Raw genomic sequence first — 27,173 nt, forward strand, 5'->3', positions numbered from 1 at the left:
AAAATGGGAAAAACATTGTGTGAAGGATAGAGGAAAGAAAAACTGGAGGCAAAGACCATGATCTTAAAGATAGATCTAAAAACAATATCATGTGTGGTAAACAATATAAAGCATTGATTTAATACAAATTCACTGTACTTCACACCTTGTGGGACTAGGACTCTTACATTTCTATTTGTGATCCTCTGTTTTGTTAATTGTTTGTAAAAGTTGCAAAATAATAAGTAGTATTTTAGGGTATCATGTATATGGTAAAACAAAATCTAACAAATTTTTGTAATAACAATGAGTTTCCCAACAATGTTCCACTTTCATGTTCCGCTGTGTTTTCCTGTTTTCATACTCTTACTAACCTTTTGCCTTACCCTAACCTTTCCTCTCCTTCTACTTTTGCTTTCACTCTTTTTCTCATGCATTCTATGCTCTCTCTCACCCTTTCTCCCTCCTACACTGCACTTTCTTTTCTCAAGCCTTCTCTCTCCTCTCTCTCTCTCTCTCTCTCCCTCTTTCTCCCTCTCTCTCTCTCACTCTGAGTATGCTGTCTGCCTCAGCTGTTCTCAGTTGCACTGTGTGCCTTGTGCTGTGGGGATAGGGCAGAGCTGTGCTGAGTGGGGCTGAACTAGTCCAGAGCAGTGTTAAGCAGAGAGCGAGTTGATAGAAAACCAGAGTGAAAGAGGGAAGAGAGAGAGAGAGAGAGGTAGTCAGTGCAGACTGTGCTTACCAAGCAGACTGGATTAACAGCTGAAACAAACTGGACCTGTTTTTCTCTCTTTAGCTGAAGGTAGAGACTCAGCGATTACGTGGATGGCTATTCAGACAGAGCTGCATGCTGGTTAGGTACCATGACAGGAAACTATGGCAGTCGTTACCAGACCCTTTCATTCTTCCTAGCATTTAGTAAGGTGAAGATCTCTTTTTTGTGCTTAGTTTGGTTATGTTTGCATTGGAATTAGCGGTGTGGCAGGCTCACTTGCAGTACCATTGACCCATAACCCACAACTCTGCTTTGCAGGTCCTGTCTCCCCTGGAGTTGGACTCTAATTTTGGCTTTTAACCTTTGGAACAGGAAAGGGCTTTTGATTTGGTAGGTGACGAGACCTGCTGAGAACCAGTCTGGACTGAATCACCAGCATTTATTCATAATCTTTGGACAGGAAAAAAAATTCCTCCGGTGTTTCTTCTACTACACCAGATCTGACACTGACCGCACTGGAGGCGTGTATTTAAAATACCTCTCTGGCCTCTATTGCCCTAGGACCATGGACTCTCTCTGGGGCAGCATTATGCTGCTGTGTGGGGTGGTTCTGCTCAGGACAGAGGGCAGCGAACCCCAACAGACCAAGAACAACGTCCCCCGGCTAAAACTCTCCTATAAAGGTGAGTTCCTCGCATTGGTATTGTCATAAATGGTAAATCTCTAAATGATTCAAGCCTGCACAATGAGGTAGACCCCATGTCCTAGAGCATTGCCTCTTGATCGTGTAGATTGAAGTGATCACTAGAAAAACAGCTTGTTGTAGTAACTGTGAGATCCTAGATGTCTCTGTAAGGCAGATAGACACTTTCACTGTGATGACTTGTAAAAATACCAGCAAAGTAAACTGCATTCAAACAAATAGATTCTTTACAAGACTTGTCAAGCATTATGGCTTTTCAGTTTTTGCCTGTGTGACAGAAAATAATACAAATCTGTTATATATGATTTTTTTTCTCTTCCATATATGGTATCTATGTTACATTATGTTCTGTTTAGCTGGAAAAAATAAATGCCATCCTCATGGAAACCTAAATAGAACTAAATTCAGTAAAACAATTAGTTTGGACTAATAAATATGAATTAATACTTGTTATATATACTATTATGCCAAGATGAGAGCAGTTTAGTGGTATTTAGAAAAGTAACTTCACTTGCCAAATCAGAAGTGCTCCTGTCTAACAGTTTATTACAGAAGTCTTTGATGCACTTTCTCATCCTGTCTCTGTCTCTGTTTTGATCAACTGCTGTTGTCAGTTTTGCAATGAAAAGTGGTGCCAGACATAGAATAGACTCACTGGCAATTGAGCGTCATTTATCCCTCTATCCCTTTTTCTTTTTATTCCCCTGGATGTCATTTTTCTGCTCCGTTCTTTCCTGCATGGTAATTATACTCAGGATGAATGGCGCAGGTCTGTTTCAGCAGATGGCTTTCCCAAAGAGAAATGTTTCTCGCTCAGCACTGGGGGATCCATAATTATACACACAAGCAGGTACATACACACACGCGTGTGCGCGCGCACACACACACACATAAGCACATGGCCATCTGTAGATAGCTAATGATACCTGTGAGCATATCAGTCATTTAAAACAACATGCTGTCAGTTTGGTGAAACACGCCCATGCAGTGATATCTCTATTAGAAGTCAGGCCTTCAGGTAGCAGCCCAGCTCGGTTATTTGGCTGCCATCTCCACATTCAATATTTCCATTAGACCTCATTCGCATTTTGGCTGGTTGGGACAATATTTGGCAGCATTAGCCAGAGGATAGTGGGCAGGTATAATTTTCATGCCTGCAACATAGTGGAAATATTATTCACATAATACTGTAGAATTTCATCAAACATTATCCACAGTAGGTCCCATTAGGCAAGTGACATGGGATTATTGCATTATGAATCATTTATATCATCATATAAATTATTTATTACCCCTGTGATAAGTGAAGCAGACTCAGATTTACTCATGGAGAGGAGGAAATCAGATTATTCTCTGTGAACAGTACCTGACTAGACAGCCTGAGACGTTGTCAAAGGAACGCTGAGCAAGAAACGTCTGATCAGTCACACGTGGGACTGTGAGGTGAAGGAACTCTGACCCCTACAGGTCACCATCATCATCGTTGTCTCCAACCTCCCCGCTGAACCCCAGGAGATTCCAACAGATCTTTGAAAGCGTGGGTCGAGGGGCAGAAGGGTAGTGGAGTAGGGGGAAAGATAACAATGGTACCCCATGGCTACCTAAACATGAGCTAAGGTCCAACTGTATCAACAACTAAGTGACTGGGTGATGATGAGGTAGTTGGAGGCCATGTATTTACAGTGCACCACAGCACCAGGAATCGAGTCATTTCACAGATGTTATACTTTGACATTTACTGATATGAGATCAATTCACACCCCCAGGGTAAATAGATCCTCTGGGGAGTAAATAGATCCATATGGTTTGCAAGTTTAAGGGCCACACTAAGTAGAGCGCATGTTGTTTAGTGTCCAGGGAAGGGAGAAGGTACTTAGTTTTATAGGATGTGGGTGTACTGCCAAAAGTACTCCTTCTCTTTGACCTGTCCACCCCTTCCCCAAGCAGAGCCAAGGGCCTGCACACAAGCACATATACACACACACACACACACACACACACACACATACAGGCAAATACATTCACAGCAGCGCAGCAAAATTCTTACTCCTGACTACCAAGCAGGAAAAGAGCAGAGAAAACTGAGGCTTCAGTAGAAACTATTTGGTTTCACTGATCATGAAATTTTTTGTCTAGTATACATTCTGCTGTTTTTCTTTCTGTGTTGTTCTTGTTTTTTATTGTGGTGTGAAATTACTTTTAACTAGAGGTGGAGAATGGAGAATTGCTCTTAAAGACTTTTAATCCAGAAGTACGTTAAGAATCTTCGGAGCGGAGTTGGGTTTCTTTTGGTGTGTACAGTATAAACCCTGATTGCCCCTGAATGGCCATGGGAAGGTGTCTAATACACTCTGGATGTTTGGAGGCTTCTCAAAAGCCGGTTCCCATCCAACTTCAGGCATGTTCACTTTTTGTTTGTTTCTCCAGGAGCTCTAAAGGGAAATATATGTAGTCATTTGACTTAGTCACCAGATACTCTGAAGAATGAATTCACTTTGTTTCAGCAGGCCTATGTCTACTTATGTAATCTCCAGTTCCCATGACTAGTGGCAAATAAACAAATAGGCATGTATGTCGGGGCAATATGGTTGAAATCATTAAGAACACTTTCTAATATTGATACAAATTGCAATAAGGGAAATGTATGAAAAATCACATTTAAAATAAAACTAAAATGCAGCTTTCTTCCACTATGATACAGTAGATCAAACAAAAATGTATTAAACAAAAAACAGAAATTTATTTAGACTACAGGATTTTGTAAAACAATGACACAGTAGGACCATGTCATCCCAGTGTGATGACACATGGCAACACTGAATGATTGTCAAACTGCTAACTAACAATAACTTTACTGTCTGAAAAATGCAACAATATGAGTATACCCTTTTATTTATAAGTGAAACAATCACCTTAAACCTCAAACCAGGCAAATATACAGGCAAGTCTGCAATATGTAAGAGCAGTTGAGGAGGTGTTTTTCTGCATTTCTACTCGACACTGAACAAATTGCTTGACTGATGAAGCTTTGTGTTATTTTCCCGCAGGCATGGATGAGTCAGTGACTGTATATAAACATAAAGTGACCCAGTCATACATTGTGTTTTGTCAATGTGCAATCATAGAACGATGAACGTCACTACTGAACTGACTACTGAACCAGGGCCAAACGTCAGTGTTCCTATATACAGGGCTGGCCACACGTGGGTTATTGTTAAGGTGTGTTTCTGCTTTTTCTTAGGAAGCACTTAGATAACACTCCCTGTGCCCTCCAGTCGAGAAAGAGAAAGACGGAGAAAATGTAGGGTAAAAGAGTTTATTTTTATCAGTCTCACATGGGACTGTTGATTCTTTGCATCCATTCCATCTGCCCCCTTATTTCTCTCTCACTCTCACTCACTTTCTCTCTCACTTTCCATTTTTCCCTCCCACTTTTCTGCTCTCTCTGTCCTTCACTCACAAACTCATTGTAAAAGAATATAGTAGTGGTGAGAGAGAGAGAGAGAGTGGGAAGAGATATTTTTTACTTAAAATAAATGGGGGGAGGAAAAGGATGTGAAAAAGAAAGAAGGCCAAAAAACAGCTGGTAAAAAGTGACATTTGCAGGATATTTGACAGGCATACTTCAACAGTCACAGGGTAAAAGGCAAAATTTGTGAAATATAGCAGGGCGACAGCTGACACCTGTTACAGGCCACACATTTGCCTATCCACCTGTCTTTCTGTCTGCCTGTCTTCTTCTGTTTGTTTGTCTGCGTGAAAGAGTCTGTATCTCTTTTAACACAGCCCAGTATGCCCAACACAATGTAGCACAGACAGGCTTAAAACATTATTACTGTAAAACCTTTGTTAAGGAGCTTGCAGTGTTTCAAAACCACTTTGCAGAAACATTGGGTTTTCGGTTTTAAGTTGCAGGAGATGGATAAACTGTTGCCATTGTCAACCCGTTGTATATTAAACCAGAAGGGACACCAGTTCAGACTTGTGTAGGCTACTACCTTGTGGCGTGGCTTGGAAACATCCTGTTTCTTTCCAAGAACACACATCACAGCATGCTCTATAAACACATATCTAAACACACAGATCCACACACAATACCCATAGAGTATCTGTCTCTGGATGAATTGCTTTTAATAACTTAGCAGTAGCCTCTGTTGAATGGTCTGTTGCCATGGACACTACTCCCATAGACAATTTCCACAAACCAGAGACTATGTGTATGTGTATGGCAGGTGGATGTGGTGATGCTGCTCTCCATTCTCTCACACAGGGATGTGGTTTGAGGAGATGTGAAGTGCAGTCATCGTGTCTGTGCAGTTTACCCACAACTGCCTGACACCTTGCTGTTTAGAAAACAAGTGTATAATTTTGTGGGCAATTACTTATTTCCTATAGAGAAACAGATTATGTACCTATTACACAGACACTCTGTATTTTTGGTGGTTTAAGGGATCGTTTCTTTTTGCTTTTAGGTGACTCATATATCTGTATTTTTGTGTATAATTTCTTTGCTGGATTTGAGGTAGTAGGCAGGGATTTGCTACAATATGCTGAGCCACATGTAATTCCTAGTTCTGTGGAGCAAAAATAAAAATATTATATGTGGAGGATGGCTTCTCTCTGTCTTCATCTTTCTCTCCCACACACAAATGTAGCCTTGGTGCAGGTGAAAAAGGGTCAGGGGCAGCAGGCGGGTGTTATTGTGCTGTCAGTGAAGGGCTTACAGTGGATCCACTAATGATTGATCACCAAGGCTACAGAGGAACATAAATCTGGGACACAGCTTTGGATTTGGTTAAGCAATACTTTTACAGCAACTTTTAATGACCTTGAGCTTCTATCCTTAAGACAGTGGCTGTATTAGCCCAAACTTGTAAATGACTAATATTCAAGTTTAATTTAGTCAATAAGATTAATATGTAATATGTAACATCGCAAATGCCCCAAATCAAGCAAAATACATGAATATCTCTCATACAAGTTTATACTGTAAATATCCATCCATCCATCCATCGTCAACTGCTTATCCTGCGTACAGGGTCGCGGGGATACTGTAAATATCTGAATCATAATTTAAATTGTGTAATGTATTCATGACTGAATTGATATAACTTTCACTGTCTTAACCAGCTTTTGGGTTTGGAACAAGTCCCATTGTATGTGGCTACAGACAAGATTTGCTGTTTACATCTTCAAAGATACTTTAAAATTCTTTAAAATGTCAACTTCTCAGTGCTGATGTACTGGTATGGGAATGAAATTAGACTCAAATGTGTTTTACATGATCTACAAATGAAAAATAAGAAATAATTTCAAATTTCTGCATGATTTGGGGTATTCACATATGCATATTCCAATTCACACCAATACCAGGTAATTTGAACACATGTAAAACACATCGCAATAAATATTCATATTTTACATTAAACAGTTTTACATGTGTTTTGGTGTATGGATTGGTATACGCATTTGTGAGTAACCAAAATTACGCACAAATCGTTGAACACATTTGTAAATTGTATTTTTCATCTTTAGCTCATCTGTGACCATTTTGAGTCTAATTTCCTTCCATACCCAGGAAACAAACTAAATCACTGAGACAGTGACAAAAAGACAGGGTGTCAACCAATTGTGTGTTACTATCCTGTGTATACAGTGGTGGGCATGTGAGTTTATGCATTCACATGTTTGTACATGTGAAAAAAAAGGTTTGTGCTTGACAGAATGCCAGAGCCAAAATGTTACATGAAGACCAGGATGTTTTTTGTAACTAGAGCCAAGAGGTTCTCTATTGTTTCCTTTCTCTCCCACAGCTGTGTTTTCGTCAGCTTTTAACATTCTTTCTTTATCAAATCCAGCTTAGTTTTTTTTTCCATTTATCTCGTCACCCATTTTTTTTTACTTCCTATTAATGGCTATTGTTTCAAGCATACTGACCCCATAAAGAGTGTACCTGTGAACTCAAATCTCCAAAGCCCCTTCATTTAACACTGAATCATATTATTATATACGTACAAAATAATAATTTTTTTTATCAGGCAATAATAATTATTTTCTTTGTGTATGTAATAAGTATTTCCGTAATAAGTATTCTTTTACTATTTTCACCCATGACGTTTTTATGATATTGGTTTTAAAATTATAAATTGTAAACAGTGAAAAGTAAAAAATGTTGAATGCCACCATAGGTGCTACAAACTACATTAGTCTTGTAATTTCTATTAGTTATTCCTATCATTTCTGTTCATTTAGCTTTTTGTCTGCTCACTCATGCAATTTTTGCACAAGAAACAAAATGCTATAATGTAGTCTATAGCTGGAAATCACATTTATAAAAACACACTTCATTTTTTTTTATATTTCTCAGATTACAGTTGCAGCTACCTTTTTGTTGGAGTACTCTGATGACCCATGTTTCAACCTGGAAATTCTTATTGAAATGAATCTATTATTGAGTTTATGAACGAGTAAAAGCAGTCAGTGTGATGCCCATTTTTCCCCCCTTATACCAGCCTTGCTCCAGCATGTGTCCTCTTGTTCTCTTGGGTTCTGACACACTTCAGAGAGGGGCCATTCTCCTTGCTAAAACATTCATAAACGTTTTTGTTATTTACTCCCCAAGAAAGCGTAAGAGAGAGAGAGAGAGAGTCAAGAGAGGGAGGGAGAAAGAGAGAAAGAGACCAAAGAAACAACTTTTCTCTGTTCCATAACTCTCCACCCTTTTGTGTGGGTGGTCAATGGGAGGGGGTCAAAGTGTGGTTAGACTTTGCGGGTGAGAATAAAATGTGAGAAGGACAGAGCATGAATGTGTGTGTGTATGCACGTTACACAGACGTGTTATAATGCCATAGCCATAATGCCACCTTTAGAGGTCGTTACGGTAATGAGATCCTCAATGTCTGTTTGTGACAAGTTCTGCTTTCCGCTGTGAAAGCAAATGTCGCTTCTTTGCCAGGCTTGGCAGACCATTGCATAACACTGCAAAACGTGAGCTGTAGCCCATAGTAATGTGTCCCAATAGCTGATGTGGTTCAGAGTAATCTCGCAGTTTGGACTATGAAATATTAGCAGAGTCATATGACATTTCATATTCCTCCTAGTTTTCCATTGTGAGCACACCAAGTTCTGCTTGGCTGCTCTGGTCAAGGTCATTTCCCCATGTTGACAGTTTGATCATTGGCTTCCAGTGCCAGCATTACCTGCCCAGTCCAATTTGGCTTGGCAGTGGTTATTCACTATCTGTCAGTTGCCTTGCTTGGCCAAGCTGTACAATGTCTAGTCCTGAGATCATCGTGTAAAGGAAGTAAAAGTTATAACATTTACACAAAAATAAAAACTCCAAAAAAAGCTATGAAGGAGGCTTTTACAAAAAAGAAAAAGACTAGACTACAGCCAAACATCCAAACCATAACATTTTTTAATGTATTCAGTATACGCATAGCAGTGATGCAATAACTGTCAGTGTATGTGGCACATTACAACTGAGCAGGCAGAATGTAGGTGATTGGAAATGCTGAAAGCTTTGTAAAACTAAGGCTGTGTCTCTCAAACAGTCCCCCGGAAATTTAAAAATAAATTGAAATAAATGTTGACCTTTTTCTTGGACTTGCATGCTGCCCGCGGTTTGTGATTTTCCCAAAGTGATTATCATATTATGCTTATCATCACTTTTCTTTCCATTTTTCTCTGCAGACATGCTGGAGTCTAACAACCTTGTGACGTTTGAAGGCCTGGCCAACAGTTCGGCTTACCACACCTTCCTGTTGGACGAGGAGAAAGGAAGACTCGTGGTGGGAGCCAAGGACCACATCTTCTCTTTTAACCTCCTCAATGTCAGCAGAGACTATACACAGGTAAAACTACTGTTTGATTTTCAGTCTGTCTGGTGGTTTCATCCATCTATCCATTCATCATGACCGTAAGTCTGTTTGCTTTACTGACCGAATTGATATCTGCCTTGAGTGTGCATCCCCACCCAGAGTGCCCATCAGGGCCTCAGGTGTCTCAGGACATTCTTTTCTGTTTCTACAGAAAAGTACCTCATGAATATTTCAGACTAGGGCTGTCGCACACGATCACACGCTGTGCCAGGCATGTTAGCTGCTCTCTGCACACCTGGATGAATAATGGAATAAACTGTAACAAAGTGGATAACAAATCGCATTGTGACCCTTCAACCCTCATATATACACATGCGTGCACACAAGCTGTAGCTGGATTGACTCACTTTGTAAAATTGATTCTGGGAGAGAGTGATTCTTTTTTAACATATACAGGAACTGTTTTTGTGTTGCAGATCCCTTGGCCAGCTTCTCCCACCAGAAGAGATGAATGCAAGTGGGCAGGAAAAGATCTCTCGGTAAGAGCCAAAACCATCCATCTTGCAAGTGGGTGTCAGCAGTTGGAGCCCCTCCACTCCCACATATGTTTTGAAAATGTCTTTCTTCTCTTGTACAATGAAATGAAAACTCTGCTACTGCTTTTAAAGTAAACCTCACACTCTCTCTCTCTCTCTCTCTCTCTCTCTCTCTCTCTCTCTCTCTCTCTCTATATATATATATATATGTGTGTGTGTGTGTGTGTGTGTGTGTGTTGACATTTCCAATCTGTCATATGAACAACACACCGCCTTGCTCACCATAGGCCTGATCATAATCTCAGAGCCAAGACTGAGTCCATCATTTGACCTTAATCACTTATCAAGCCTCTGGGCACTCCATTTAATAAAGTGATGCCTGGGAATCACTGTGCTTTCCACCAGACTTATTGGTATAATAGTATGAGTAATAACTGCTGTCATATATTCAGGGATCAAAAGCATTAGTGTTCCCATGTTATTAGACTGTCATCTTCCCATGTTTATCCCTTTGTGCTCTTAAAATTATGTGTGTTCATACATCCCCGTCTTTTATTATTTTGGTATTTTCAGACAAACCTCAGGGAGCACATCAAAACTGGCCTTTATTGGTTTGCTGTAAAACTGATCCTTTCAGATAGAATCATTTGCTGTATTTGAAATGGAAACATTAATGTATGCCATTTAAATTAGACATTGGTGTCACCCAACCAGAGCACATTATTGTGGGTGACATACCTGTAAGGACTATAGTCTTCAAACTCAGTCAGTTTAACTAATAATATTAAAGGGACAATATGTATATGGATGTCCAGTCATGTTGATGGTAAATATAATCAACTGAAGCAATAAATTGACAGAGAGAGCAGAGTTCCCATGCTGGCAGTGCCTACATGTTCCAGGATGCATTGCGCCCAAGCTTCTGATGCACAGCTCTGAGCTTCTGTATAACAACAAAGTTAACATAGCTGACATAGCACTGCAGTATTAAGTTCCACAAAAAGCAACATGAAAAAAAACAATTATCTGCATCCAACCTATTGCTCTTATTTAATTGGCTTCTCTTGACAGTCCCACAGTGTTACGACCAGTGTTGGGCAGTAATAATATTACTTTTCCCAGTAACTAAGTAGTGTAACTAACTACTAGTGTAATTACTTTTCTAAAACAGTAATATTATTACTAGTTACTAATGCAAGTAACGCTGCGTTAGTCGTTACTGAACGCACCATCCTTGACGTGAATCCACCACTGTGCGGCAGCTCAGCGGGACCGGACTTTGTTGTTAATGTCGCTGATAGCCAAAAACTAAAGGAAGAATGGAGAACAAGGGAGAGAGGCGTTCTTTCCACAGCTGTAAGTAGGTACTGCCATTATTGTGAAACAGTCTAAGATGCAAAGAACATTGTCGTCTAGTGTAAACCAGCAAAAAGTTTTCAACCGTGAACATTTCTACATCTGATTTATTGAAGCATCTGCTGAAGCAGCAAAGCAACGTGAAACTTACAGAAAGAAACTCCGGCAGCTTCTGTCACTGATGCTTGGACTCGTCGGGAGAGAGTGGCGTTAACGTAACGTTTTGTAACTGCTGAAGACTGCTCTTATACGGCATTCAGACCAACCGCGAATTTCCGTCTAGCAACGCTTTCCTCGCGTGAGTACATTCGCTGCAAGTGTTCACACACAACGCGAGAAGGCGATTTTAATACGATAACGTGAATAAACACAACTCGCCATTACTACAACTGTACATTTTGCTGTGATTATAGCAATAAACGGATTAAACTGATGCCGAAATAACTACAACATGATGCAGATTTGTTAAACATATGAATTCATGCTTTGTCAGGTCTGTCAGCAAGACAGCAGGACAACAACTTCTAAAAAGTTTTTTTTCTGAATGAAGTTTGGATCGATCAGGGCTATGCTATGCTAACTTGGTCACAGTAAAGTACAATGATAGCTGGAATAAAGTTACAGACACATGTTTTCTGAACTCACCAGGTAGTTCAACCTCCTCACTTTCTTTTCTCCAAGTCCAAGTCCAAGTCTTTCTAGTCCAATAGAGCTAACAACGCTAAGAACAACACTGGAACCGGATGTACACGGAAACTAGCGGCTGAGAAGCTCCGGTGAAGATAAATCAACGTTTGAATCCCAAAAACTAAAGTAAAAAGCTAATTTAATAAAAGCAGTTGACTCCGAGCTCCTCCCGCGAGTAAACGGCGTAGTTGTGGCCTTGGTGACGTACGGACATTCTCAACACTGATAGGCTTTCGCGACTCAGCGTCATGCGACTTCATCGCTTGAGTTGATAATATTCAACTCACGTGAATTCCTTCACGTCGTTGGCCCCGCCCCTTCGCGTCGCTTTGTGCCGCCCGACAGGAAATTGCGGCTCTATGGGCCTTTGCATTGACTTTGTATGTAAACTCACCGCCCCGAACCCTCGCTTCGCTTTTGGTCTGAAAGCACCATTATCAACAGGCTAAATCAGCTATTTAAAAGTCAGGATTTACTTGCTTTATTTTTTTTTTCAGCCGGTGGCGTTAAGAAACGTAAGGCCTATATGCTTTGTAAAAACCATACTCCTTTCTGCTGTTATGAGTATGATGTTAGTTAAAAAATCTGGAGAGACTGCTTGGGGGTGAAGGGGGTGTTAGTGAAAGCAATGTTTCCCATAATTAGCCTATAATTTGAATGATTATCAACACTGATCGCCACGTAGCCTATTTCTTTACTAGGCAAATTTAAAATCATATTTGATTGAGGAGCTGTATTGAGGAGCATATATTTGTGCAGCACCTCCTCACTCACTCCCTCTTTCTCTCTCTCTCTCTTGTGAACACGCTGCACAAACATGTCCAAGGTTAGAATACCCCCCCTGTCATTCTGTGGGAAAGTAATATAGTAACGTAAGGAGTAAAGTAACTAGTTACTTTTATCACCCAGTAATAAGTAAAGTATTATATTACTTTTTTAAGGAGTAATAAGTAACTAGAAATATATTACAATTTCTGAGTAACTTGCCCAACACTGGTTACAAACAACATGGTCTTTCCAATATATCTTTGGAATCCTGAAGAAGGCATCCAACAAAAACTGTCCATGTTGAAATTCATTGTAGCAGAATCATTCAGTTTGTGTTGGCTATGGAGGGCAATTTCAGCAAAGGCACCACCAGTCTGTTTGCTGTTGGCGGCTCAGGTTCTGGAGGTTCCCTGCCGTGGCCATATCCTCTTGCACAGCTGCAGATGCAGTGGCAGCCTCTCTCTGCTGCATTTTTTCATGGCTCAAATAAATAAGGCTGAATATCCGAATCAGCCAAAACATGTATCCTCACTCACTCAACCCTTGCATGACAAGCTAAGCATCACATCTTCCTGTATCTGTCTGAGTGCAGTTTAAGAGCAGTTTATGTGGTGTAGTGAAACTCTATGTAAACATGCTGAGAGGTTGCCTCTTCTCCCTGCAAGCTGTGTTTTAAATTCTAACTTCAATAGGGCCTAAGGCAAATGTCAATTCATGGCAATGCTGTTTGTGCCTCAGTTCACTGCATGGGCATTGGCAAGAACAGGGCAAGCTCTCCTTCCCATCCCAGGCTTCAGTATGGCTGATTTGAAGCGCCATGAAGTCCTTTGTGTGTTTTCTGTAAACATTGTGTTATGGATGAATAAGATGCCCTTGGGGGTGGTCTCTGTGTTATAGAGTTTGAGAAGAGTGAGAATTAAAGTGAGGTGGAAAGAGATGGCGTGAGTGAGTCAGCTGATGTCCCCTGATGTAATGTAAGCAAACACTTCTGGAGATGAAAAAGAGAGGAAAGAAATAGATGGGTGAGAAAAGTGTGACAGTAAACCCACAAGAGAAAAAGGAAAGCTGCAGCTATGGCATGGCCCAGCAAATGTGCCAAACCATAAAAATGATAAAATGTTGACTAAGCAGGTCGAGAGAAAAATTAATAGGTGTTTAAGTATAGTATTTTTATTTTGTGCTTCTTGCTGCACATGTAGTTCCATATGTCCGATTATACTGCTCATTTTTCTCATCAAAAGGCAAAATCTAAAATCTGATCAAATTCTAGACATGTTGATTCAATTGTAAGTGCAACCTTAACCCACCAATGTAAGGTATGACATGGCGGACCTTTGTGGTATGGCAGATCATGCTTATACTTACAGCAGTGTGTTAATGCTTGTGACCATGATGTTTATCACCCACCCAGGCCATTTAAACACAGCTGCTTAAATGACAACAAAAGCTTACGCAAACAGAGGCTGCTGATGACCTAGTAAATCCAGATTAATTTGGTCAGGCATAATTTGTGGTGTTATTCAGATTTTTTTTCCTGCTGTTTTTTTCTCTTTTTGAATATGTGATGACACATTCAGTTTTATTTGAGGTCAGATCTGCTTAGGCACGAGGAAATATGCAATATGCAGAGCAATGCATACAACACATACTGTACGGATGCTTTTTTGCCACACACACACGCAAGGAAATTATAAGATAAACTACATCTGCTACATTACAAAAATTTTAAAACTTCAATTAAAAGCCTAGTCTCATTTAGACGCCTGTCTGGTTTTTAAAGAAGTTCTTTGGATGTGTAAAACCTCTTAAAGCCCACCGGGTCACCTGCTTCAGCTAGTTCTAAGCTGTTTGGATCCGTGGTTCTCAAAGTATTATTTATTCATATTTACATATTTATTATGGTAAATATGGAATTAAAAGACTATCCCATGTTGCTACCTGTCCCAAATATAGGGAGATTGATAGGGAGATTGAGTTCAGTGATTTCAGCAAATAAAAAATTATCATAAAACAAAGTCATAAGAGCCCAATAGATTGTAGAATCAAAAACTGACAGAATGATTGTAATCCAAAGTTGGCCTGCATTACTCTGATTGGTATAGGATTATTATGGCAGACTTTTGTTAACTGCCTCTTTTGTTATCAGCCAGCAGTGAAATATGTCATTGATTTCAGAGAGAAGGTGGAAATGGGTGGGGAGCACTGTATGTAGAGGAAGAGAAAAGAGTCAAGAATGATAATGCTTAGTCTGGTCATATTATTTTATCAGATTTATTACTCAGCACAGTGCTGTGGTTGGTAGGCCATTATCTGGGGGATTACAGTAGATAACAGGTTTTGCTCTCTGTTCATCACATCATCACATATCTCTCTATTTAAATAATAGATTTTCTTCTGTGACCTGTGCTCTTAATGAGGTCTGACCTGTTTGTTTATCCAGCAGTTTTGCCACTTTTTTACTGACCCAAATGCCCTAGGTCCTATCACAACAAGCTTCTGGACAACCATGACACTAAAGACTGTTAAAATTGTGGCTTTGAAATGGTTTTGTTGATTATTCATCCTGCTCTTTTTTTCTGTCTCTGGTCCAACAGAGGGAGTGCTCAAATTTCATCAAGGTGCTGCAGCCGTTCAACCAGACCCATCTCTATGTGTGTGGCACAGGAGCCTTCCACCCTGTGTGTTCCTACCTGGAGGTGGGCAAGAAACCAGAGGTACAGGCAGATGTCACATTTCCTTTACTGCCTCCAACTGTCATACACAATAATGCAGGTTTGCGTTAAAATCTAAGAACTATTCTGAGTTTCATATCAAAGTAAAGTTTAAGTATTTACAGTTGTGAAAGACCATGTCTAGCTGGGTGTGCATTATTTTCTTTACAAATGATTTGATAAGTACATAAAAATTATTTCGTTCAGCAAAATGAGGTGGAAAATTAAACACAGGGTTTCATAGCCAGGAGGATAGGCAGGATTTCCAATTCATCACTCTAATATGGAACTGCTTCATGTGTATGTGTGGGTTCATTTGAGTTTGAGTGAAGGAAATTGCTCTCTTCTCCTCCAAATGTCACTGAGTCAGACTTATAAATGTGCGTTTCCTACTCATTAGACAGCTATTTACAGACAATTAAAGGCAGGAAATATCTCTGAGAAAAGCCATTGACTGTATATAGATCATAATCTAGAAATGTAATTCATCTGATGGGTGTCCTACATGAGAGTCACAGAAAGATTTATCGTTTTCATTCTTAAGCCTTTGCTGTTAGAGGTTTTAAGCTGCACCATTCAGACAAATTTAGTTTTTAATACATGTTTTCCACATTATATGGCAGTGTCACATATAGTATTGTTTATCTTCTTGAAATGTTGAAGCAAAATAGTATATATTTAAAATGCTGCACCTTTTTTTTTGATTCACTATGAAACTTCTGGCAACCTCATGCTTTGGACTAAAATTTAAATATAAATATGTGGGTTGTAACAATGCTCATTTTGATGAAATACTAAAGATTAATACCAATGTGGATGCTATGTTGTGCTGACAGAAAATTGGTTCCCCAGAGAAAATTCCACTTATTTTCCCCTGTGTAATTTGCATCCTCAACTCCAGAATAAAAATGTGTTCCTCTGCATGTGATAGTTCACTACAACTCATGTGACTTTCTGTCTGTTGTCCAGGACAGCGTGTTCAGACTGGAGCCTCATGTAGAAAATGGCAGAGGGAAGAGTCCCTATGATCCCAAGTTGCTCACTGCCTCCATGCTAATTGGTGAGTTTAACTTCGGATACACTGTGCTGTTCTTTGGTGTGTTAGAGCAAGGTCATATAAAAACACAAGGGTCCTGAAAACACCCTCTGCTTTGCTCTTTCATTTCAGCTGATATATAGGGTGTAAAGTAAATGTGAATAACAGAACAGACCATTCCTGCCATTCATTACAAGTGGATCTGCTCTGTAGTTTGCATTTACACCCTGGGAACCCCTCATTGGCAGGACTATAAACTCTATTTCAATCTCAATTTACCTCATTTAAGTGCTGGGCGTGAATTGCAGATGACACTTTATTGAGTTTTCTTTGCACTGAATCCCCGTTTTTGGCAAGTAAGTCAGGTCTATGTGAGCATGTCTTCCCTCTTTACCCCCAATTATTGCCAGTCACATTGTGTTATGTCACACAATTTAACCTAGCAGATGGCCATTTTCCAGTCCATCACCCCTCATCTCCTCTCCCCCCTTTCTCTCCCCTCTCACCAGCATTATTATGTACTCCCCCTGTCTCACACCTCTGTCATGTCCCTCCTCATCTGTCCCTCATCCGTTGATCCTTCCCTTGCTTCGCTTCTCAGCCCTGCCTACTGTGTTAATGTCAATTTCACACTCCTGATGTTCATCACGTCCATCACTGTCTCTGTTCTCTCAGGACTCCAAGACTACATGTACTGCTAAGCCCCTGAACAATTCCTCAGACTTATACACCTGCATCCCTGGGGGGAAATCATCTTAGACTGTTAGTGTTACTACACTAACACACTTTATTCCTCTAATTCTTAGATGGGGAACTATATGCTGGGACATCAGCTGACTTCATGGGGCGAGACTTTGCCATCTTTCGCACTCTTGGCAAGCATCACCCAATCAGGACGGAGCAACATGACTCCCGGTGGCTAAATGGTGAGAGAGAAGAGGAAAATCACTGGCCAACTCTTTGGTTATATTTATGATTAGTTGAAAAAATGCAATAAACTACTAATAAATACTTTGCTTTATTTTATTTTGCAAACAACTGTTTGTTGGTTTATGTATCTATCAAATAGAAAATTTGCTTATCAAACAGAAATATTTCAGTGGTGGCTGGTGATGTCCTGACTGCTGTTCTGACTTATGGACTGCCTCAAGGATCTGTTCTTGCCCATGTATATCTATTTGCTACCATCAGGCCTTTAGATTAGTTGTTTTAATATTGCTTTAAAGTTTCATGCGGATGACACTAAGCTGTATTGTCTGTCAACCACAATGGTCTATGCAATCTAACTAACCTAAAGAACTTACTGGCCCACAGAGTCCTCAAATGACCATACAGCAGGCTCTGGGACTAATACCAAGCTGTTTATATAGTAAGAATTTAGGTGTCACATTTTACTTCTCTCCATTTTTCTGTTAAGAAAGTGTTTGACCCCCTGACCTATTGTTTTTACCTCTTTAATCTACTAAGTCTTAATTGGGCGGCCAGTCCCTCCCGTATTTTGAATCCTATCTACTGAATGCTTTTATTCTAAAGCAAGTTGTAACTTTAAAAAAAGTGCTAAAGGAATAAACATTTTGAGATAAAACATAGTCACTTAAAAATTTGATTTATTTTATCTCAAATGTGTGTGTTTCTCTCTGTGTGTTGCAGACCCCAGGTTTGTGGGTGTTCATCCAATTCCAGAGAGTGACAACCCAGAAGATGACAAAATCTATCTGTTCTTCAAAGAGAACGCTATGGATGGGGAGCATGCTGGGAAAGCCACACATGCTCGTATTGGACAGCTCTGCAAAGTACGCATACAGACATTAACACATATCCATGCAAATACACACTCACGCAAGCTGGCTCTCACAAAGGAAAATTCAGACACACACAAAAGGCGAGAGACAAAGACACACACACAGACATTATACATGAAATAGCTTCTGCAACTGAAAAAAAAACACTTGACGGGTGTCTGAGTGGCTTTTATAATGGCAGGTTTCAGGGGCTGTTATCTGTGATTATTTTCAGCCTGGAGAAGAGTGAGCTTTGTTGTGTGTGGTACAATTGCCCCCAAAGACAGAAACCTGAGAGAAATGTTAAATGTCACCAGAACCTGAGAGGCAAAGACGCTGTCAATGGCAGCACTGTTATCCTAATGCCAGGCTTTGGCACTGATTGGGTCTGCTACACCCTCCAGCGACAGGGGGTGGTTATGTTAAATCACTGGCCTCGTATCAGATTTCCCGTTCCAAATCCTATTCTTATTCATTTAGCAGGAATCCACCAAGCTGACTGCAGAGCAGTGACTGGTGTCCAGCCTCAGCCTTCCATTTAGCGGCATAGCGTGCGTCTGTCATAACAGCCTGACTACCCATAATGTCAGGAATCTGCTATGCTCAACACAAGACAAGCCATCCATTATGCAAGATGTGGTATTAATTTTCGCCTATACATATTTGGACACACTCTAATTTATTGTCATAAATCAACACCAAGTGGGAAAAGTTTTTATGAGCCAGCACTTTGTGCATCTGTGTTTGTGCGCTATGTTCTGGAAAACAAACACTATACTGTGAGGCTCACATTCAAATATTATTAGGGTGTGTACTGGAACACACAGTACTTTTGAGGCAGACTTCATTCTTCACAACATCTAAAAATCTATTATTCATTATGGGAAATGCATTTTAAAGAGGCAAAAAATGTTTAGTTGATTGACAGGCTTGTTTAGTAATTAAGAGAAAAGACATCGCATACTGGAATTTTTATGTCACCATCAATGAAACGATTCTGTTTTATATAATCTGCCTAATGTTTTTTTTAAATAAGCTTTCTGCAGGATATTTTCTACACTGAGCTGTCAGTGTAAGTATGTGTCATGTGTAAGTTTCAAATCTAGTTAGTGGAAAGAGTCTGTCAATGTAAACACAGTTAAAGGTACTTCATAGGTTTCTACTGTAAATCTATCTCAATATGGCCAAAAAGAAAATGTATATTATCATATAGATATCACCTCACGATCTGACCTTGTAAACAGTATTAAAAATGATCAACTTTATATGAAGATGTATCTGGAGGTCTCTAAAGGTTCCTTGATCCATTTCTCTACAGAAGCTACAACTTCAGCGTTTTATAAAATACCAGTTCTCCCCAATAAATAAAGGGATAATGTCCAGACTTAGAAAGGGTTTTCACATTCATTTCCATAAATGTTTTGTAATATGAATGGCAACACTGTGTCTTTCATGATAAAAGACATACAAAAACTTAAAATTAAAGGAACTGTGGAAAATAAAACAGTATCAGTCTCAATATTCCTGCTGAACATGTGATCTGTCCAACAGAACGACCTGGGAGGTCACAGGAGTCTGGTAAATAAGTGGACCACCTTCTTAAAGGCTCGACTTATTTGCTCCGTGCCTGGCAGTAATGGCATAGACACACATTTTGATGAACTACGTGAGTGATTCCACCCACTGCTTAAAACGAGTTTCGCACATTATTTCCTGAAGATGCAATGTTATCTTTTCAGCAGAGAATACGTCTGTAACATATAGTGCCTTCTATTTGGCTTTTTAGAGGATGTTTTTCTCATGAGCACAAAGGATCCTAAGAGCCCGATCATCTATGCAGTGTTTACCACTTCCAGGTACAGTGGCTGACATTGAAATAGTTTCTTCTTTAATCACTGATTACATGACCTGTGTTTTCAACAAGAACCTGCCCTTTCCTTATCAGACCCATTCTTTCTTCCTACTAGCAACATCTTCAAAGGTTCAGCTGTGTGTATGTACAGCATGACAGACATCAGGAGAGTATTCCTGGGTCCTTATGCTCATAGAGATGGACCCAACTATCAGTGGGTGCCCTTCCAAGGACGTGTTCCCTACCCGCGGCCTGGCACAGTGAGTACAGTCTGCTCTTAACTGGGATGTCAGTATGTTATGAACTGAGCATTAAAGTTTATTCTCCTTTATGTCCTACATTGTAATTGTTATGACAATGTTTTTTTCTCTACAGTGCCCAAGCAAGACGTTTGGAGGATTTGATACAACTAAGGACCTTCCTGATGAAGTTGTAACTTTTGCCAGAAGCCACCCAGCTATGTTCAACCCTGTCTACCCCATTAACAATCGACCAATCATAGTCAAAACAGATGTGGACTACCAGTTCACCCAGATAGTGGTGGATAAAGTAGAAGCAGAAGATGGCCAGTATGACGTCATGTTCATAGGGACAGGTATACACATTGTCACAGTAAATAATTGATAGGCATATACTACAGAATAGATTTTATCTCAAGACGTGTTCTTCCACTCTGTGCTAGACATGGGGACAATACTGAAAGTGGTATCCATCCCTAGAGGCTCCTGGCATGACCTGGAGGAAGTCCTTTTGGAAGAAATGACTGTCTTCAGAGTAGGTTATTCTCTTATCAGCTTTACTTCTTCTTTTAAAAGATGCATGCAGAATCAACAAATGTTGTCTCATCAATCTGTTTTATTGTCATTTTTGTTATTTCTTACAGGAGCCAACATCCATTACAGCGATGGAACTTTCAACAAAACAGGTATTGATTGTAGTTCTTATTTTATGTAAAATGAAACTGTAGCAGCATGTGTAGCAGAACAAAGCACTGTAGCCAAAGAGGAGACCTCAAGCTTATATCAAGAAAGATACATTTTACTGTCCCCACAGGGGAAATTTGCTTCCACAGAATGCATGTTTGTAGGTGACACACCTTGCTGCAGAGCTGAAATACAGAACAAAGATATGCTTGTCTGCACATTTTAAACACTCTGAGATGAAACACTTTATCACACACAGATCTCAATTGTTGGCTTTCAACAACAGTTAACTTGTCAGCCTAAATGGCAGTGAGAGACAAAATGAGTCAGTTAATTGACAGGTAGGAGGGTGCTGAGCACCTGTAGTAAGATGGTTTGGCCACATTCCTGACTTCCTGACAAAAACTGAGCCAAACACAGGTGTATTCCTCAAAGCACACCTCCCATCTGGACATAAAAACTAAATTGTAGCTCCTAACATACACACATAAAATAACATAAAATATCTGATATTTAAAATTGTCTTTCTCTCTTATCTGCACAGCAACAACTGTACCTGGGCTCAGACATTGGTGTGTCCCAAATGCCTTTGCATCGTTGTGAGGTTTATGGGAAGGCCTGTGCTGAATGTTGCCTGGCCAGGGACCCTTACTGTGCATGGGATGGCACCGAGTGCTCCAGATACTTTCCCATGGCTAAGAGGTACTGAATACATGCTCAACATTCATACTTGTACTTGTACTTCATACTCACCATCCTGCCATTGTGTTTTACAAGCTGCTCAACACCTTGTACACAGTCAACATCAACATAAAGGCTTATTTGTGTTGTGCATAAGAGCAAACTGCTTTAGATATATACGTACATAAATATTCAATATAATACAACTCAAGTTTGAGTCGTGCTTGTTTAATTACTTTTGTTTAACACATTTTGCAGAGGTAAACCAAAATTATGTTGAAGGGTTTTCAAAAACAGATTGAGCACATATGCAGTCAGGCTGGAGTTAAGGCACACTTATAGTACAGGCTTTGTATATTTGCCAAAAACCCCTAAAGGTACAGGGTCATGTTTCTACCAGATGCCAGAAATATAACCTGCCTCATGTGTTTACTGTAAATGAGAACCAATGTCAGTGATGTCTGGAGGCAGGCTGGGTGAACCAGGGGTGAGGTAGGTGCTAGAGGTTCTGTGGTAGTGTGGTTGTAGTAGTGTACTTTGTGGGCTGCCTCCTACTCATAGGTCCATGGGGCTTATTGATTTGAATGCTAGCTGCACATTATCTTGTTCTTGCTGTTCATTGGACTCCAGAGTTCTACATTCAAAAATACAACAGCCAGAGCAAACTCTTACCTCCAATTACCAGCCCACCAATGCTGGGTTAGAACAATGGAAATGGAAGAAGTTACATGTTTGCTTTGGTGTCTCCATAGTTTCTTCAATTGCTTTTACAGAAAATATCCTTAGGGTAATGCACTGTATTTGAAACTCCATATATTTTGCATCTGCAACACAGGGAGATGACAGGCTAAAATGATTGATTAGGTATGAATTCCTCTGTTACACACACCCTATAATTAAAGCTTTGCTATGATACTATGTGCTGCCTGTTGTTAGTTTATCTATTTGTGTTGGCCTCCACTATTGCTGCACATCCAAACCACCAAATGAATACCTACACACAAGCTCCCAGTACACACAAACCTTTTCTCTCTCACACACACACATACAAAGAAGCTGATGTGTCTGATGACTCACAAAGGTGTTTATATTTGTGTTGCAGGAGGACAAGGAGACAAGATATCAGGAATGGAGACCCACTCACACAATGCTCAGATCTGCAACACCATGGTACATAAATGTAACAATGTATTTTACAAATTGTGGTATTATCAAGGCAATGTGTAATAAAACATTTGTATGATGCTTTTAGTTGATAGATAGATGGATAGATGGATGGATAGATAGATAGATAGATAGATAGATAGAAAGATAGAAAGATAAATAGATAGATAGATAGATAGATAGATAGATAGATAGATAGATACATAGATAGATAGATAGATAGATAGATAGATAGATAGATAGATAGATAGATAGATAGATAGATAAGCAGCAAATAGCTGTCCATTTTCCAACTGCACAACACAAAGAGCTTTTGTTTTCACTATTTATTTCTTCCTTAAACATAAAACTAGTCCCAAAATTGCTGCTGGTCTTTCCTTAAGTGATCAAAAAGAGTAGAGAAGCCAGTTGGATGTGTTTGGTGTGCCTTTGTGTTTTATGTGTTTCTGGTGGTGTGAAGATTAGAGTCGGCCCATGAGAAGCTTATAATTAACGTGGTCAGGATTCCTCCAAGCCTCCTCTCTGTCGCCAAGCCCTCCACTCTACTGCCCTGCTAGTAATCTTAGTCCAAAAACAGGACTCATACAGGACTCAGCTGTGTGACACACTGTCTCATTCTCTTAATTATACATTTCTTTCATCATATGAAAAAGAACGAAGGGAAAAAATTGCTTTATCAACATATCATTATCGAAAGCTGTTGATTTGAGGTGGAGAAACTCATACACACAAAACTCATTGTTACCTGTTGCTACCCACTCAGTAGGCAGCAACACTTTTGATTGCACATTTTAGGCAAACCCCCAGATGCGAGACACAGCACTCTATAATAAAGAATAGAGTAAAAAAAAAAAGAGTGTTTCGTGTTTCATAATTTAGAAGAACAATCAGAAGGACACTAGCTTTACAGTGCACACAACTCTCTGACTGAATAGATTTGCATGTACTTTACTATTTGAAACCCAGATTTTAGTAACAGCTCATTTCCTCTGTGATGGGAGCTGCCTATTCTGCACATGATTGAGTGTGATAAGAAAAGAGACAGGATAATGTGACAAAATAATGTAAAATGCAGTCAAGAAACTAAAACCAGGTCCCTAACTCGTCATCAAAATCATTCAGATCACAAAATCTGCCTTTAGGACTGTCTCCAATTTTTGGCCTGTTAAAGAAATCACAAAACTTTCAGCCATTGCCACAACTAATGATACCAGCAACAAATGAAAAAAACTTATTTACTTCAACAAACACGTGTGACTTATATATTCTGATTTTTCTATCTAGATGAATTAAGTGGGCAGACGACTCTCCTGGATAAAAATGTGTATGGTGTGGAGAACAGCAGCACTTTCCTTGAATGCAGTCCCAAGTCCCAGAGGGCCCTGACATATTGGCAGTATCAGCGCTCTACTGATGACCGCAAACAAGAGGTTGGCAGTACCTCAGCTATTTTGTTGAAATAGAATCATCATTTAGAAATGTTCAATTGCAAATTGAAATACATTTTGTGTAATCAAAAGAGCCATGAGGCATAGCTGATTCAATTTGTGGCAAGTGTTCTCAGATCTTTCCCATCTTCATCACTGTCTCTACCGCTTTCAATTTTTTCATTCTGTAGATCAAATCAGAAGAACGTTTCATCCGCACAGACCAGGGCCTACTTATTCGCACTCTTTCCAAGAAGGATTCTGGGATCTATCTGTGCCAGGCGGTGGAGCACGGCTTCATGCAGACGCTTCTGAAGGTCACCTTAGAGGTCATTGACACCGAACGCCTGGAGGATCTGCTACATCGCGATGGAGAGGTCGCAGCCAGCGTCCCCGCCCAGGACCGTTCTTCACCTCAAGAATCTCCCAATCAAAAGCTGTGGTACAGAGACTTCCTGTCTTTGGTCAATCACCCAAATTTGAACAGTGTGGACGAGTTCTGTGAGCAGGTATGGAAACGAGAGAGGAAGCACAGGAGGCAGAAAGCTCACCTGGTGCAGCAAGTACAAATACAGCAGCAGCAACAGCAGAAGGTTGTGGTGAACCCTCACACCCACATGCATGCTCAGGGGCTGGCTGTCAAGTGGAAACACCTGCAAGAGAGGCAGAAGGGACGCAACCGCAGGACCCATGAACTGGAGAGGGCCCCCCGCAGTGTCTGACCTATAAATCTTGACGTTTAACACCCTAACCTGAAACCACACCCAATTCTCATTCTGTAACCGCGATTAACTTACCCACTTATCTCCATCATACTGAGATACAGACTTCTTCCACAAAGACTGGACAGAGAAGCTAAACTGGAAAAAGGTCATACTATCCTGATCTGCCGGCTGGTGTGTTCTGTGCGTGGGCATCCATGTTTACAGTACGCCAGGACAGAGGACTGCAGGAAACAGGATATTGTATCGCGCCAGACCATTGGAGCATACTATCTCAGCTGGCCTCTGTGGCCCAAACACATTCAAAGGGATAGTGTCAACCAGCACAAGAAGTGGATACATTTACCCACCCTATAGACATGACTGACACCATGTTGAGATGGCTATGTCAATGGCATTCTCTCATTTCATGCTAGTTAGGTGTCTGTATTAGTGTGAATCTAAGTAGATACCCAAAATACCTGTTATCTTTTCTACTCCACACATATGAAAGAAGAGGAGGTGGGACTGTATTAAAAAAAGTGTGGATAGTAAATGGACTTGGAGTGGAATTACAAGAACAAAATAAGTGAAGCTCGCAGGAAGCACAGGATGGGATATTTGGTCATTTTTTGGTATTGTAGATGGTTAGATCAGTCAACATGAGAAATTAAAATGCCCATGCACTGCAAGATACAGTCACCACTTGTCGACAAATATAATTATGTAGCTGAGATGTGTAAATACTGTATACTATAACGTATCCTCATACTAAAGGGAATGGCTTGCAGTTGTCGTGTTTATTTAAGAAAGTCTTTCAAAAGCAGTTTGTACTAGTCTGCGTGTCTACACTCTAGATAAGCTTCTCAAACAAAGTCAGGTTTTAGTATTCTGTTTTGTTTACTTTTTTCTGAATCATCAGATTCCTTCCAGTGTCAACAGTCATAACAATGACTGTCACTTTTTAGGGATGTCTGCCAGCTCTATCAGCTAAATGCACAAAATGTCATGCTGAGTTCTTCCATGTTCATTTAATTTGTATACCCTTTGTTTCCACTACATGTGTATTTATTGATATACAATTATGTACATTGTGAAAATATTTTTCGATACGCTTTTTTTTAATTATTTGGTTTGATTAATTTGATCATTAATTTACATCACCAATCTCTTAAAATAACTGTATTATCACAAATACTATAGTAAGACTGGAAGTTATTTATCAGTAGTGGTCATTATTACATGCATCACATATCAAATGCACTAAGCAATAACACAGTATCCATACTGTATATTTCTTCCACATTTATTGTCTCATTTCCATATTCTTCACAGGCAGCGCAGTGTAAAAACTTCATTTCACTGCATGTACCATAAAAAACTTGATTGTTATACAATGCACACACAAACACAAACCTGGAATGTAGCTGTGAACCTTATGTAAATATAAATACTATGGTCTGTATGTTTGACGAGTATGACACTGTGTATTAGTGCGCGTGAATACTATGATAGTGTTCCTGTTTTGCTATAGCAATGATATACTAGTCTGTTGTTGTCAAAGTTATTCTGTTGTTTGCTTATACAGTACACAATATTAAGTAGTTCAAAGATGTACATAATATTTCTGTTAGGACTCTAAACTACATAATTGATCATTCCTGGTAGGTACTCAAAACATAAACAAGACCTAAACAGGAACTCCCTGTGGATTTAAATGTCCACAGACCAGTTAGCAACAATGAACAATGTGAGTTGAGTATTGCAACACATCAGTATGTCAGATGACCATGTCGAGTGAGTGTTTGCAAACCTCATCTGCTTTTGGAAGCCATGATGGACAGAGATGAGAAACAGTTGGAGACATCCTTCAGAAGATGATTTTATTCTGACAAGTTAAGTTGAACAACAGAGTTGTGGTACTTTCAGTAGAGATGGGCACATGATAAGATCATCATTATAAAGAGAGAATATAGGGTGCCCCACTGCATCTGTCTTGGACACACAATTAAAGTAAGGAAATGAAGTGCTGCTGCTGCTGCTGCTGCTACTTTTTGGCATGATGATGATAGTGGTGATGTATTGTACTGATCTAATAAATGTCTCTTCATAAAGTCCTGGTTTTATTAAATCTGTTTTTAATGTTATATGTCCTGCTGCTATCATGGCGTGTGGTTAGTGAAAAGAAAAGTTTCCTGTAGCTCTGATGATCAGATTAGATTTTGGAGTACCTTGCTGCGTACATTACCATATTAATGAGAAAACATTTATAAACTTTCATAACTTATCTTTAATATTGGGATTTATTTAATGCTTTAATGTCCTAGGACATA

At 39.7% G+C, this 27,173-nt stretch overlaps 1 protein-coding gene across 3 annotated transcripts; it reads left to right on the top strand.

Annotated features, from left to right (window-relative positions):
- Window positions 1-540: 540 nt before the first annotated feature.
- Window positions 541-26,955, top strand: sema3ab (sema domain, immunoglobulin domain (Ig), short basic domain, secreted, (semaphorin) 3Ab). 3 transcript variants are annotated; one of them, XM_038705659.1, is made up of 19 exons: window positions 541-902; window positions 1,013-1,084; window positions 1,256-1,377; window positions 9,090-9,250; window positions 9,694-9,756; window positions 15,159-15,278; window positions 16,245-16,335; window positions 17,118-17,237; window positions 17,962-18,104; window positions 19,644-19,758; window positions 19,879-19,948; window positions 20,060-20,204; window positions 20,320-20,539; window positions 20,627-20,718; window positions 20,828-20,869; window positions 21,412-21,569; window positions 22,651-22,718; window positions 23,997-24,142; window positions 24,331-26,955. In XM_038705659.1, exons 3-19 carry the CDS (start codon window positions 1,260-1,262, stop codon window positions 24,859-24,861), a joined length of 2,403 nt encoding a protein of 800 aa, XP_038561587.1. In that variant the 5' UTR covers window positions 541-902; window positions 1,013-1,084; window positions 1,256-1,259; the 3' UTR covers window positions 24,862-26,955. The 3 variants fall into 3 exon arrangements, with proteins under 3 accessions (XP_038561587.1, XP_038561586.1, XP_038561585.1); XM_038705658.1 differs by having other exon boundaries at window positions 541-1,084; XM_038705657.1 differs by having other exon boundaries at window positions 1,013-1,377.
- The last annotated feature ends 218 nt before the right edge of the window (window positions 26,956-27,173 follow it).

Source organism: Micropterus salmoides, unplaced genomic scaffold (genome assembly GCF_014851395.1).
Source record: "Micropterus salmoides isolate LMB-PRFRI ecotype aquatic unplaced genomic scaffold, ASM1485139v1 Ms_hic_scaffold_8, whole genome shotgun sequence".
In the NCBI taxonomy this organism is placed as follows: Eukaryota; Metazoa; Chordata; class Actinopteri; order Centrarchiformes; family Centrarchidae; genus Micropterus; species Micropterus salmoides.

Excerpts from the sequence above, each read along its gene's own strand:
- sema3ab (XM_038705658.1), top strand. The coding sequence starts at position 1,260 with ATGGACTCTCTCTGGGGCAGCATTATGCTGCTGTGTGGGGTGGTTCTG. Across the intron at positions 16,336-17,117 it reads CACTGCCTCCATGCTAATTG|ATGGGGAACTATATGCTGGG; the intron begins GTGAGTTTAACT and ends TCTAATTCTTAG. Across the intron at positions 20,870-21,411 it reads TGGAACTTTCAACAAAACAG|CAACAACTGTACCTGGGCTC; the intron begins GTATTGATTGTA and ends TTATCTGCACAG.